The following is a 15,035-nucleotide window of genomic DNA, read 5'->3' as shown; positions in this document are numbered from 1 at the left end:
CCAACGGTAGTCCTACGTTTACCTTGCCGTTATATCACAGATATAATCCACTTCTTGTTTTTACTTCGGAAAATAGACCGTGTGAGGTGGAATGTTGACGGAGCACCGTCTCGTCAGCCTGCGTATGAGGTACGGCAGCATATGTTTGGACTACGTTGCAGAACATCGTCCTGTCATCCTTCAAGCGAGTTGTGGTGTAAAATTCTCCGTGTGAGCCATTTAAATAAGGACTGATGAGTTAACTGCAAAAAATCTCAGATGGACAAAATAACTCAAAAACAACAAGTGACATTTTCGTAAATAAATGGTGGCTGAAAATTGTGCTGATATATAAAAAAACTAACGCATCTAAAACTTATAAAACAATTTATTCTCCATCCACTAATAACTGCAAAGAAAGTTTAAAACTTTGACGACACGTTCGAACATTTTCCATAATACATAGGTTAAACATTGACACAATGCGTTAAGCGTATAATTGTAATTGGATTACATTCATGCTTCTGTTGAACATCTTTGATTTGTGCTACAATATCAGCCGACAGAATGAATCGAGCACACTGTAGATGCCCACCACCGGCAGCGACTTTTCACCAAAAATATCCATAATTTCACCGTAAATTTCGTTCATGTGTTTCTTATACTTGGGAAACTGTTCACCGAGTGCCTTCATCTCCACTGAATAAGATGGAGATTTGCTACCGTTAGCGCACTCCATGGGATCCATCAGCCCGATAAATCCGCGCAGCGGTGCTCTCGGCAGGTCGACCATAATTAGGTAGACCGTTTCCTTCTTTTGAAACTTCGACAGTAGCGGCGAAAGTTTGTGTTCAACCTGGCTTTCGAAGCGACGTTTTTTGTGTGTAGCTATCTTTTCCGCCGTGAGAAAAATGAAATCAACAGATGCCTTGGGACTGTTCTGGGATTGATTGAGCAGCGAAGTGGATAAGTTAGTGAGCGAAGTGTTCATTACTGTACTTGCAGAATCAGAAACCGAAGACTCAGGTCGGTGAATCATTTTGAGAATATAATTCGTTAGCTCAGGACGTGGAACGGGCTCCTCCTGGAAGAGATCGTCACTCCAAGTACGAACATGGAGTTCACCGCCCTCACCAAGGATGACCACTATGCTCGCGCCGACTTCCTTCGCAGACTCTTCGACCGATATACCACCTTCCAGTATTCCCGTTTTAATACCATTGGACCACAGGGAGCGCAAAATTTGAACAACGTCCTTCAGTGGGGGTCTCGAGCCTGGAACGTAGACCATTACTTGCATCGGCTCACACCTCGCAGCGGTTGATCCGATTGCGTGAACTAGTTTGTCGAGATGAAAGCTGAAGCCAGCCCCGCTAAGTTCTACCTTTGGGACGTGCAAACCACTGCTGATACCAGATTTTCTGAAAGTATGAACAAATTCACTTATGAGTTGTTTCACCGCAAATGACAATGAAGCAATCATAATTTTTATTTTTGTATTTTTTTATTTGGCTCAAATTTTGCAGACGCATTCTTTATGACCAAAAAAGGACAATAATCGGTTTCTCATTTTGACTGTAGCCCTACTTTTGAGAAGGGTTTAAACAAAAATTGCTTGAAAGTTTTCAAAAAAATATACCTTAAAAATGGTTGGGCCGATTGATTTGGTGCCTTCCACAATGTTTTAGGTTATTGTTGGGGCTATATGGAAAAATATGCACTGTTAAAAAATCTGTTTTATTTTTTATTTATTTCGAAAATAACACTTGAAGCTAAGTTTTCTCAAAAAAGGTGTTTTTGATATTTTTTATTTATATCAACTATTGCACCGGGCAATTAATGAAGTTTAATGCACATTGCACCAGTATGGAAAAATAATGGACGAAAACGTTATATGTAATTGTTTAAAAAAAATGTGGATTTTTGAGAATTGTTGAAATATTTCTTCTGATTGTTTTTAGACCCGATTTTATAAAAGTACGCATGATTTGCAGTCAAAAAGACTTTTTAGCACGGCAAAATTTTGCTAAATACTACCGTTTCAGGGATACAGTCATTTTAGAATATTTTTTTTAAAGATGGGCCCACCTCATTCCCCTGCTAAAATTTGAGTCGGACGTTATCATCAAGATAATTGGTTATAAGAATATACTTTTGTATTACCAATCTGAACCAGTAAACAAGACAAAATAAAAATAAAACGGACTGGTTGTGCCACAGACATAAACTCTAAATTTGATTAACTTTTTAAGGCATCATGCGAGCTTTTTTTATCCAAGGCATGTCAAGGAAATTTCCAACCCGAAAAAATCGTTGAGCGATCGGGAATTGAACCCAATGCCTAGGTCCGTATCAGCCGTGAATTTATAAGACAATTCCCACTTTACTAGATTCTCGATAACGGTCTGCAAAAGCGATCGTTTCCGAGTCCAAACAGCATCCATGAGCATTCCCAAGCCTAATTCAAATCCACACTTCAGGCCCTTCATATTCTAAGGATAACATTACCAAAGAAATTCGCAATCAGATCTGCCGCAACTCAGAAAAAATCTCGTTATAACCATTTGTTCACGAAAGAATTTATGAGTATTCCGATTGGGCTATCCCAGCTACATTTCAGTTTTCACATCAAACCACTCGAAATGATGTGAACAAAACTGATACTTCGAAAACTGATATGCCTAGTGACCCCCCAAAAATCATTCGATTATTCGAATAACTCCTGCAGAAATCGATTATTAATCGAACGAATACTGCGCCACCAATAATGTGCGATTCACATAGAACGTCACGGAAAAGAACGTCTACGTTCCGTCAATGTCTCCACTAATTTACACATGAAGTCAATGCTTGCACCAGCACCGTCAAATCAAATGTCAAACGAATGATTTATTCAATTTTATTCATGGTTTCGCCACCTACAACAATTTTAAATTGCAATGAATCTTTCGAATTAGCATGCCTAGAATCAGTTCTATGTTTAGAAAAAAATCAATGAAAATCATTGAATTATATTATTTAAATGCTCAAACTTCGTAGTCCCGACCCTTATTCAACAATAATACCAACTGGTGTAAGATATTTATCACGTTTCCTTGTGATGGATGCCAACGTAGCATTATGCCATTGTTTATTTTTGATATGTTTCTGTGTTGACATGACAGATATTTTATCTGTCACTAGCTGACCGGCAAACTTCGTCTCGCCTAAAATTTGTTTTTTGTCCTCACGTTTTCTTACTAAGCGCAAGTTTATGGGTCCAATCGTAGAACTGTTCATTGATTGATTTTCTAATCGATCCCGTTGAATTTACCTTTTACTATAAAATTCCTAGTACGTCTACCAAAACTCATCATTGTAAAATCAGATTATTTTCAGACACAATTCTCGTTCAGGATTTTTCAACCACTAGCAAACAAAATATTTCTCCGTTACATGGAATAAATGGTTGATACAGAAAATATGATAGAATAAAGACAGACACCCAAATTTAGATCTGTTTGCTTGATTAGTTCTTGAATTATGGAGAAATGTATCTTTCATTAGTATGGCAGTCATAGAGGTGGGGGAGTGTCTATTCACCATAGAAACGTTTCGTGTAACCTAAAACCTTCGCATGCCGTCAAATTTGGCTCCATTTGCTTGATTAGTTTTCGAGTTATGCAGAAATTTGTCTTTCATTTGTATGGCCCCCTTCCCCGGCCCCAAAAACCCCTACTTACCAATTTTTTATGTTAATCGATTCAGTAGTTTCTGAGTCCATAAGAATCAGACAGATAGACAGACAGAAATCCATTTTTATATATATACTATCTGTTTCATATCTGTCACTATCTGTTTCATATCTGTCACTATCTGTTTCATTGAAGAGCAGATTGCTTCTTCTAGATTCTTGGCTACTTCATGAGGAGATATTTGTTCTTCAATGGGAATCAGTTTGTATCTTAAAACAGATTGCAATGCAAGTTTCGAATAATTCTTCCAACATTTATAGGTTTATTTTATCTTATTTGAGAAATATAAATATCGAATGTATTTGAAATTATACCGATTGTTTCATGATCCGAAATTTTGCTATCATTACAAATTTCAACCAGGCCATCGTAAATATTGATAAAAATCATATCAATGGTCGTCGATGTTATTCTTGAAACTCTGGTGTGATCGATAACTCTTTGTTTGAATCCGGTGACTTGAGTAATAGAGTTTGTTCTAGCCATACATCTTCTAGAAATAGTAAGAAGTTCTTGTTGATGCTACTGGGCGAATGGTAGGGTAGATAGGGGCAATATGATCAGGCGGGGCGAAATGGGCCACCCTTCGTTTGGGCTTGTTATTGAACAAATGACTTACAATTGTGTTAGAAATACTCTACTTAATTATCTCTCTGAAAACCGTATTTAAATTCAACTGTTTTATAAAGATATTGAAAGAAAATCTCACACTAACTGATAATCACGAAAACGAAATAAAAAGCAGTCAACGAAATAAGCTCTGTACGCTTCATACTGAAATTTATTACTCTGTTCTTTGTATCAATTCGTACTGGTATTATTTCTGAACATTTCCACTGATTTATTGCGCTGCTTTGCTGTTTCATGTAAAAGAACAGTTTATTTTCATTGAACGTAAACGTACGGGGCGGAATGGGTATAGCTGCTTGGGGCATTATGACCAGGTACAGTAATCGTTCACTAACTGGTCCTGTTGTAACTAGTCTGCTGTTCAATTGGACGAACGTTAACTGGTCCTTGGACCAGTTAAAAAGCATAATTTCGTAAACAATCGACGCCATATTCTAATGGAAGATTTGCTGTGAGGGGCATTCGAATGTAATTTGAAATGTTATGAAAATTGATATTATTTTCGCATGACAAAAAAATTGATTAAATTACAGAAAAATAAATTCCTCAAATTATATTTCATACTTGTTGTCGCACTCAATACGAAACTTTCATTGGAATCCTTTTGTTTATTGTACAGGGTTTTCCAACTTTGAATTCCGAAAGTAAATTGAAATAAAACACACTTAGAATTCGAATTTCGATTAAACTTTTATTTCAAATTAAAGTTTGGTTTATGCCATTATGTGTGAAATACAACATCATTCAAATGTTCACCTAGGGCTTCCTCACACACCTTGATCCGGAACAGGTAATTTTCGATGACTTTTCGGCATATATGGGGCGGTTTCTCGGTCATAACTTCACGGATGTTGTCTTTCAAATGTTCAAGAGTTTGCGGAGAGTTGGCATAGACACGGTCTTTCGCATAACCCCACAAAAAAAAGTCTAGCGGATTCAAATCGCATGATCTGGACGGCCAATTGGCATCACCAAAACGCGAAATTATGTGTCCCTCAAATTTCGTTCGCAATATGGCCATGTTCGGTCGTGTTGTGTGACACGTGGCACCGTCCTGCTGAAACCACATGTCATCCGTATCCATATCTTCAAAAAAAAAGGTCTGGATGGTGGCAAAAAAAATCGGTTAACTAAGTCCATAGCGCTCACCATTCACAGTTACCGTCTCGCCGTCCTAATTTTCAAATAAATATGGCCCGATGACTCCACCAGACCATAATGCGCACCAAACAGTGACTTTTGGCGGATGCAATGGCCTCTCAACAATCACGTATGGATTTTCTGAGCCCTATATACGGAAATTTTGGGTGTTCACATAGCCACCGAGCTCGAAATGTGCCTCATCGCTGAAGAAAATTTGATGCGAAAATTCAGCATTTTGCTGCTGTGGTTCGTTCACCCCTTCGACGTATGCCCGACGCATTCCATGGTCACCACGCTCTAATTTTTGTACCAGTTGGACTTTATATGGATGTAGGTGCAAGCAGGGGATAGTAACTTCAAGCAAAAAAGTGGGACCGATTCGAGATTGCTTTTATGTAAACAGTGAACTTTTTTTACACTCTAAAAATTGCACCGACTTGCACTGACAACTGAATGATATTGTCAATTTGTGCGAGATGCCTCAAAACAGCTGGGAATAAATATTGTTCATATACAGTAAGTTGCGACATCTAATGCGACGTTTGAATTATTGGACAGACCTGTAATGTGACACGTTTAATTGGACATTTTTGTAAACATCGAGTTCGGGGCCCAAATTATGGCGCCACATTAAAGTTGCCACCATACGTCGACACTGTACCACTCACATCGCCAATGTTCAATTACAGACCAAAATCGCCTCCAAAGCGACACTGAGTGGTGCCTCGGCATGTCGTATTAAATTTAAATTACTGTATTATATTGTTATTTATGTTCGCATCATAGGCAACGAACACACATTTATTTTCCACTTGCAACAGTATTCATGATGATTGAATGGATGAATATACGACTTATACATGCATCTGGTACGACTATTGTCATACGTATATACGATTTACTACAGACAACCAAAAAACGAATGGCGGAAAACGTTATTAATTATAATAATTATTATAGATTTTTGTAAATACATGTATGTTTGGAATATTACGTTAAAAATATTTTTAAGTCCGAATATTTCCGAAAAGTGAAAGTTAAAGTTGATTTTTTTATTTTTAACTTTTGAGAACGAAAGATTCTCAAAGAAAGAGTCTTTTACGTTCTGATAAACATAGTGATGAGATTATGAACTTGACAAACCAAGCTGCCAAGTGTGCCAACCCTGCAAACATTAAATCGTTTAACTATCGTATATAGAGCATCGAATATCTGTTATTTTTGTGGTATATGATGCGTATACAGTAAGTTACCTCTAATCCTCGACATACCGAGGCACTACTCAGTGTCGCATTATAGGTGATTGGCCTGTAATTGGACACGATGATAGTGGTACAATGTCGAAGTCTGGTGGCCTTATTTTTGGTACCAAACTCGATGTTTACAAAATGTCCAATTAGAGATGAAAATGTCCAATTATTTGTGTCCCATTGCAGGTCTGTCCAATTAACTAAATGTCTAATTAGAGGTAACTTACTGTACATGCAAGGTTATTAGGCAATACCTAATAACATAATAAGTCTGTTGTCATACGAATATACGATTCATCACTGCCATAAAACAAATGGCGGAAAATATTAAAGTAAAATGTTCGGCCCGGGGAATCACCATTCTTGTATGTATATAGAACCTTTACAAACATTTATGTTTGTACAAATAGGAATTAATCAATTGACTTTTAGGGATATAAATGTTTGATATGAGTGGTGGCGACGGCTATAAAATTGCTCTGATGGGATTTGAACTCCGGTTGTTTGGATTATCAAGCCGCAGCTATCTCGTACGGCTATCTGAAATATGATTTTAGGGCAATTAAAGCTCTTACATATGATACGAAAGAGTTGTAATCGGATACGTCATTCCTGATTGTTTATTGTGCTTTAGTGGAAATATCGCAAAATTTATATATAAATGGTTCAATAAAGTTTAGTACCACATGTTTCAAGTAATCAAATAACATGAAGTAAAAAAATTCATTAATATTTTAACCATTTAAAACTGCCATCGGGCCTGCTCAGCAAACATTAAATCGTAAAAAAGATCGAGGGGTTGTATCCGAGACACGACCGCTTAGAACGTAGGACTACGCAATCTTTTTTTTTTTTGAAATTTGATGTTTTATCATTTCGAATATTATTTGCGAAACGTATTCGCAAATAATATTCGATTTTAATTTAGTAAATAACTCTTTAGTAAAAAGTTCCGGGGACCCTGAAAAGGTTTAATGGCTTACGTAGTTTTGTAGAATCATTTCGAGATGCAACGGTCATTTTTGCCTTTGCGAGAAGAATACACTAATTGGGCATATGTCGCAATTTGTTTCTTTATATCAATGCACGCATTGCACTGAATATTAACGAGAGGCATCTTCCGTGCATCGCCATCAAAGACGAATGAACTCTCTGAGTTTCAAGTGTCTATAATTCAAAAGAAGAAGAAGAAGTGGATCGTCATTCAACAAGCATCAAAAACGCGTCTAACAGATGTGTTGGCGCGTTCCTAAGCGCCAAGGCAGTGGACTGTAAAGCGGAAAGAACGTTTCAACTGTGTGGAAATAAACTCCTTTTCGCCTTGAGAAAGGCAGGTATTGGTTTCCACAGCAGTCTACTAGCCACATATCGATGGTGCGAAGGTTTCTCCTGGAAGGCAAGAGTGCACTTGGAAAGTCAAACACTTGTTACTTTTTACTACTAGGTTTTATTCGAAAGATGTTGCACATACAGCGTGTGAAAACAGAATAACTTCAATCCGCGAATGGCATCCTTTTTTATGTGCATGGGAACGTGTGACACTAGCGATGGCTCGTTGGTGCAAGGTGCTGTCGGTGATGAGTTAATAAATAAAACTAACTTTATTTTGACGAGAGCGAGGCTCTTCGTTTATTGAACACTAAAAAGGGACTGGTCATTATATCTATGCTAGAGTCTTACAAAGCCTGGCTCTAGCATTATCTCATTTTTACACATTATCTCGTCTCGTTCTTATCGCACCTCTTTCGTTATCTCCTTCTGGTAACATGTGGCAGGGGTCTGGTTTTTATAACGGGTCGTTATTCCAGGATGCGTGCTGACGGAATGGTACAGTACCGATTGCTGCACTGTGTGTTAACTCCTCCCTTCTTAAATGGCTTGATCCCTCAAGGTACGGAACGGTGTCGGTGTGTTAATGAACAACTCGGTTCCCGTCTGGCAATTGTTTTCTGTTTTCATGGAGGATGGTGTTTTAGCGTTCTCTTCTTCCATGGCTGTTCCGGTGTTGATTTCTATCTTTGTATGTGATTTTATGAAAATCCTTATCATCCTAACTTCCAACTTCTGACAGTGGAAGTGCAAGTTTTCGGCCTCTATCGGTGAAAATCCTTGTCCTTTCAATGTGGTCCGGAACCTCTAACGGTCGAACTCCTCCTGCGTCGAGACCAACGCGGCGTCCAAAATCGTCCCAGTGTGGCGGCTTGTTCCCTTTTGCTGCTGCTGCTGCTGCTACTTGTGGAGCCTTTTCCACACGGCTGCTTCTGGCGGTCAGAATTTCAGATTTTTTTTTGGATAGTTTTGTTCGCGTCACTCTGTCGTGGCGAATCTAAACTTCTTTTAATCACACGCGCTGGTTCCTATTATCTCAGTCCTGGCTCTGCCGGGTGCAGGTGAAAAAAATCCAGGAGATGGACCGGGAGTGATGACTTGCTGTCTCAGTACAGCGGTGTGTTTCCTTTTTATCCAGCATCGAGTGATTAGCTGTGCTGGTGACTCAGGCACTCTTCTGTACGGCTGCAGTTGCGATTCACACATGTCATTTGAAGTGTTATCTATGATAACGTCCGATTCACTCTTACGTGTCGGCACTGTTAACACTGTTTTCACATTTTATAACACTACTCACCCCCGGTCCCTATTCGGGCGCCAGTTAATAAATAAAACTAACTTTATTTTGACGAGAGCGAGGCTCTTCGTTTATTGAACACTAAAAAGGGACTGGTCATTATATCTATGCTAGAGTCTTACAAAGCCTGGCTCTAGCATTATCTCATTTTTACACATTATCTCGTTTCGTTCTTATCGCATCTCTTTCGTTATCTCCTTCTGGTAACATGTGGCAGGGGTCTGGTTTTTATAACGGGTCGTTATTCCAGGATGCGTGCTGACGGAATGGTACAGTACCGATTGCTGCACTGTGTGTTAACTGATGTATAAAAACTACGCTGCACATGCGCTCAATGTGCATCGAAGACGTCATGCCGGAGCGGTCGAGTCGGCCGCGAACAAGATGCACACAGTTGCAGTGCTAAAAATGGAACATCGCGAGAAAGACCGTTTATGAAAAATCGTTTCTCGACTCTTGGTCAAAACCATCAACAAAGTTTCTAAGTTCTAAGTTTCGCGCAACGAAAACACGCAACACACAAAAAACCAAATATCGATGTTTAGAAGCGACCTATAATCATTTGCACTCTTCTCTTTTTTCGTCTGCTTTGCCATGACTCGGATGGTTGTGTTAATTGCAATGCCAGATGCACTTCAAGTGAAATATTCGCTAGCGTTCACAGCTCAAGGAGAACATTGAACACAAAACGAGCAGAATAAGCGACCTTTGTTGTTTCGGGCACAGAAAGATTCTTAGTAGTTTCCTCAGAGGAGATGCAATACTTATACGCTAGCGATAGCTCACATACTATGCAAGCGTGGGGTTTACTTCGCAAATTTTCTCTTTTCGCTATCCCCCTTCGCTGTTTCTGTTCTAGCGGCTGCATAAGTTACCCGTTATTGACAGCTCTGTTCGGGAAAGCACACAAATGGACAGAACAAATGTATGGAAAAATGGGAATGCTTCCAATTTTCATCAATTTAAACCATATGGCTATGGGATTGTAATGTATAGCATATCAAACAAAAAAAATCTTAGAAAAATTCCAATTCGATTTGTATGCAAATCGTTTGAATCCGTTCGTAGCAAAAATAGTTATTAACGTTAACTTCATTTCATAAAAACGTGACCTGTTTTCTGATCTGATAATGTAAGACGTAGTCCTACGTCAAAAATTTAAAATTGGAGGCGATATACATACATCCAAGACACATTACTTGTATGATGTGTATAACTGGCATATGCATATGAAATTGGAGACCGTATACATGTATATGGGGTATATGATGTAATATAAACGATAATTATATGATTTTTTTTCTAGGATGTATGTATATCGCCTCCACGTTTGCATGTACGGGCGGCTAGGCACATCATATACATGCAATTTGTATTAATCATACTTGTTTGTTTGTGAATATAATCCTCAAAATAAAATCATTACACTAAATCTTCGTTTCAAACAACTTATACAGTAACCAAATCACACAATAAACATCAAGAATTGCTGGGAATCTCGTACCAATATTTGTTTCAATTTAAATAGGTGCTTTACTTCAGTTTTGTTGACATATTTTATGCATTCAATTAAATCGTACGATAAATCATATATAAACATAAAGATTCCCACCTTCACTAAACTTCATCCTTCATTAAACACCTCGTAGTAGAAATCTGTCAGTATGCGTACACTCTCCTACGAAACATAGTGGAAAAAAATATATTCGTCGATGTAAACAAGCGGTGAAAAAGTAGACACTTTTCGACGAGCGATTTGTATGAAGTTCCACTGCCGTGGTGCAAGTCCAAATGTAAAATTCGCCACAATGATGTGTTTGACAAGCCCAATTGCTGAGCACGCCGTGGAATCGAAACATTCGGGTCATCCTCCACACTGGCACCAACAGCAGCAATATTTTCGGCCGAACGCACATTACGGTGATGCACAGGTTTCACAATATCCGCTACTGATCCAGTTTGTTCGAATTTACGCACTACATTAGCGATTGTGTGCTCTGTAGGCCGTCCATGACGACCAAAATCCGTCCGTAATGCTCGAAAAACATTTGCCGGTTTTGACGTGGGACTACGTCTAACCGGAATATATGGAGGGTAAAATGAAAACCTAAACACAGAACATGCAGGAAAAAAATGAAAGATTTTGAATGCTTATAGCTCGAACATTTCGTACTGGATAGGAGAGATGTTTGCATCACTTGATAGGGAATATTTCTACGCATCTATCGCAACTAACAAAATGTTGTTTTTCATTAGATAAACAATTGAATAACTGTAAAATATTAGGCGTTATCTAAACGCCCTAACTGCATCGTTTTGATTGGCCCGATTTACGGTTTCCCTAACACAGCCATCAAAACCAAGCAGCCTTGGGGAAATCGGCATTGCAAATACATGAAAGTAGGGGGACTTTTGTTCTCATCGAAAAATGTTCCCTAACACAGACTTTAAAACCAAGCAGCGAAATCGGCATTGCAAGCACACGAAAGAGCCTAGAGGCGAGTGAACTGAAAAGTTTAAACCCTCTTAAAGTCAAAAAGAAGAAAAAGAACACGCGAAAGTAGGGGGAGCTTTTGTTCCCACCGAAATGTGTTCCCTAATAGAGATTTCTAAACCAAGGTGCCTGGAGAAATCGGTATTTCAAATTCATGCAAGTCGGGGGTATTTTTGTTCCGACTGGAATGTGTTTCCCTAACACAGACTTCAAATCCATGAAGCGGGGGGAAATCGGCATTGCGAATTCATACAAATCGGGGGTATTTTTGTTCCGATTGAAATGTGTTTCCCTAACACAGACTTCAAAACCGAGGTTTCTGGGGAAATCGGCTCTGCAAATAAATGCAAACTGCGAGTACTTTTGTCCTCGCTTGCCTTTGTGCAGAGTGGAATATGTCTGTCCTAACATGATCTTCTAAACTTAGGAACCTGGGAAAATCGTGCAGCCACTAGAAGCGAATGAACTTCCCAGTTTCAAGCAAATTCGAGATTCGAGAAGTATGTACACTTTTGGGATGTAAACTTCAGAGGGAAATGTAAAATAAAATAATCGTTTGATAATTTTTTTTTGTCTTTATTGGAAAGATTTTCAGCCTTAGGCTGGTTCATCAAACGTTTGATAATTCTTCCGTACATATATTTTGTTCTAGTCATCATACCAAACGTTAAAGGTCCGTCATTAAATTTACTTGTAACGAAGAACAATCAATCACAATAAATGAATTGACTTTACACGGCATTTGTTCATTTTTTTCACTCACAGAGCAAATATATTGAACTCAATTGAATTTGGAAACTGTTTCATTCAATCAAGAATTTAATCAATACAAACGAATGATTGCTCAGCTAAGGTAGTTCCACGTGAACCTTGTTATATCATAGATATAACCCACTAATTTTTTTCATAATTTTTATAGTATAAATTAACAAAATTAACACGTTGTGCGATGCTAAAACGATCCATATTGTAAAATGGCAGAAATTCAACTAACGATATGACGCTTTGGTTGACAGCTATGTAAAACGGTTGTCAGCGCAGGGCTGTATACTTCCGGAAGCCCGAAATGGAAAACCCTGTATTATTGTAGCGAATGTTTACTGTATTTCTTCAACATAACCTGTAAATACTGCTGTCAAAATTTGTAAACATAGTTGGAAATGACTAGATGTGGAATCATGGTGCGGAATTATACCAGAACATCCGAACGAAAAAAGTGGTCACAGACCAGCTTGAATGCGGCAGCCTTAGTGCATTGTGTCCCGCGAGAAATACTCAAATGTTATTTACGTTGCGCAGATCCTTTGCTGCTCCAGCAACTCGGATCATTTAGTAATGTTTTAACGACGGAAGTTCTCTTAGCTTGTAGATTGTATTCTCTCTATGGAACAACAGTTCTATAGAGTTACGGCGAAAGGAATCCGGAAGCTGGCGTACAATTTGGCCGAAAGATGGCATTTCTCACCCTTTCAATAGCCAAAAGCAATTATCCGGAATGGATTAGTTGGCTGGTTTTGGAGAGCGCCACCCACAATTCTCACTTTGGACACCAAAAGCGATCTCCGCCACCAGGGCACAAGGATTCAATCGCGTTGCAGTCGGGAAATTCTACGATTTACTGAAGGACATACAGCAAAAATACGACATTCCACCAGTAAGGCAATTCAACGTGGATGAGACATCAGTGGTTCCAGTAACTATTTTTTATCAATAGGAGAAATTATTATCTTCATTCAACAGGTACAGACCAGAAATTCCAAAATTCTAACAATGCGGGAAAAAAGGCAGAAAAGCGCTATAACTTCAGCTGAGCGATGAGTGCTGAACACGGAATAACGATCATAGAATCTTCCACAGGGCACTCTATGTTGCTACTGTGGGGCACAATTCAGTTCCTCTACGGACGGCGATGGATGGAACCAATGCTGTCGATGCCATTCGTGGGTACATAACTGCACAAATATTCTTTGTTCCTGCTTTGAGTAACGTAAAATTGCAGTTCAATCACTTTGATCACATTGTTACTTTTTGAACATACAAACTGAATGAAATTCAATGAAATATACGTGAATAGAATAAACTTTCGTTATATGAACTTGTTACGTTATTTCCCAGCGAAAACATGTTTAAATGATTGAATCAACCAACATGGTCATATTGCCCCGCATGGTGGCCCATTTTGCCCCGTAGTGCTCTCGATCGACGGAAATGGAATACATTTTTAAAAGTGTAAATTTTCATCATGAATTTTTTCTAAGGCATTTTCATACAATGTACATCGATTAATAAGGTTTCAAATCGTGAGGTTTTAACATGTAGCATAATTTATAAATGTTCATACATGATTTTGCACGTTTCGTTCTTAGGGGGACCATATTGCCCCTATCTACCCTATATTCCAGCGTAAATTCCAGCTGTTGTATTACCTTGAACTTCTACAGCTAAAAATCATATGTTTCATTTGATAACTCTTTGAATTTCAGCGAGTTTGAAATGTACATCGATACCACTCCAGTATGCACTGATCTTGACAAGCAATTGATCATCGTGTAAAATAGTTACAAAATGCAAAGATAGTTGCGGGAAAGTTAAAGAGAAGAACAAAAAATAACACTGTTAAAAACATACTAGACATGAAGGTTTAAAAACAAATCTTCAAAAAGTAAAAAAAAAAGTATTTTATGTATTCGCAATGCATTCGATAATGTTGGGGACCTAACCGGAGACACATACGACTACAGTAAGGGTTGTCAATTGAACAATTGTCAACTTATCGAATATTCAAATGTTTTTGACGTAGAACTGCGTCTTTCAGGAAGGGTGCCAAATCAGAAAACAGGTCACGTTTTCATGAAATAAAGGTAACGTTAAGAACTATTTTCACTGTGAACGAATTCTCATGATTTGCATACCAATTGAATCGGAAATTCTCTAAGATTTGTTTGATATGCTATACATTACAATTCGCTAATCTCTAAACGGTTTAAATTCATGAAAACTGGAAGAATTTCCTTTTCCCCATACATTTGTTCTGCCGATTTGTGTGCTAACCCTACCCGTATTTCGAATGCTTATAACTCGAACATTTCTTAATAGATCGGAAAGATGTTATCATCAATTGATAGGAAAAATTTCTACACGTCTATCACAATTAATAAAATATTATTTTTCATGAGATG

The 15,035-nt window shown here is 38.2% G+C and overlaps 1 protein-coding gene across 1 annotated transcript in view; it reads right to left on the bottom strand.

Annotated features, from left to right (window-relative positions):
* Nucleotides 1-349: 349 nt before the first annotated feature.
* Nucleotides 350-15,035, bottom strand: part of LOC129769259 (eIF-2-alpha kinase GCN2) — a 30,923-nt gene continuing 16,237 nt past the window's right edge. Inside the window, exon 5 of the mRNA XM_055771379.1 lies at nt 350-1,400. Within this exon, the coding sequence (XP_055627354.1) occupies nt 527-1,400 (874 nt within the window). The 3' untranslated portion in view covers nt 350-526. The remainder of the gene's footprint in view (nt 1,401-15,035) is intronic.

Source organism: Toxorhynchites rutilus, chromosome 2, assembly GCF_029784135.1.
Source record: "Toxorhynchites rutilus septentrionalis strain SRP chromosome 2, ASM2978413v1, whole genome shotgun sequence".
NCBI lineage: Eukaryota > Metazoa > Arthropoda > Insecta > Diptera > Culicidae > Toxorhynchites > Toxorhynchites rutilus.
This window is presented reverse-complemented; position numbering and strand designations above follow the sequence as displayed.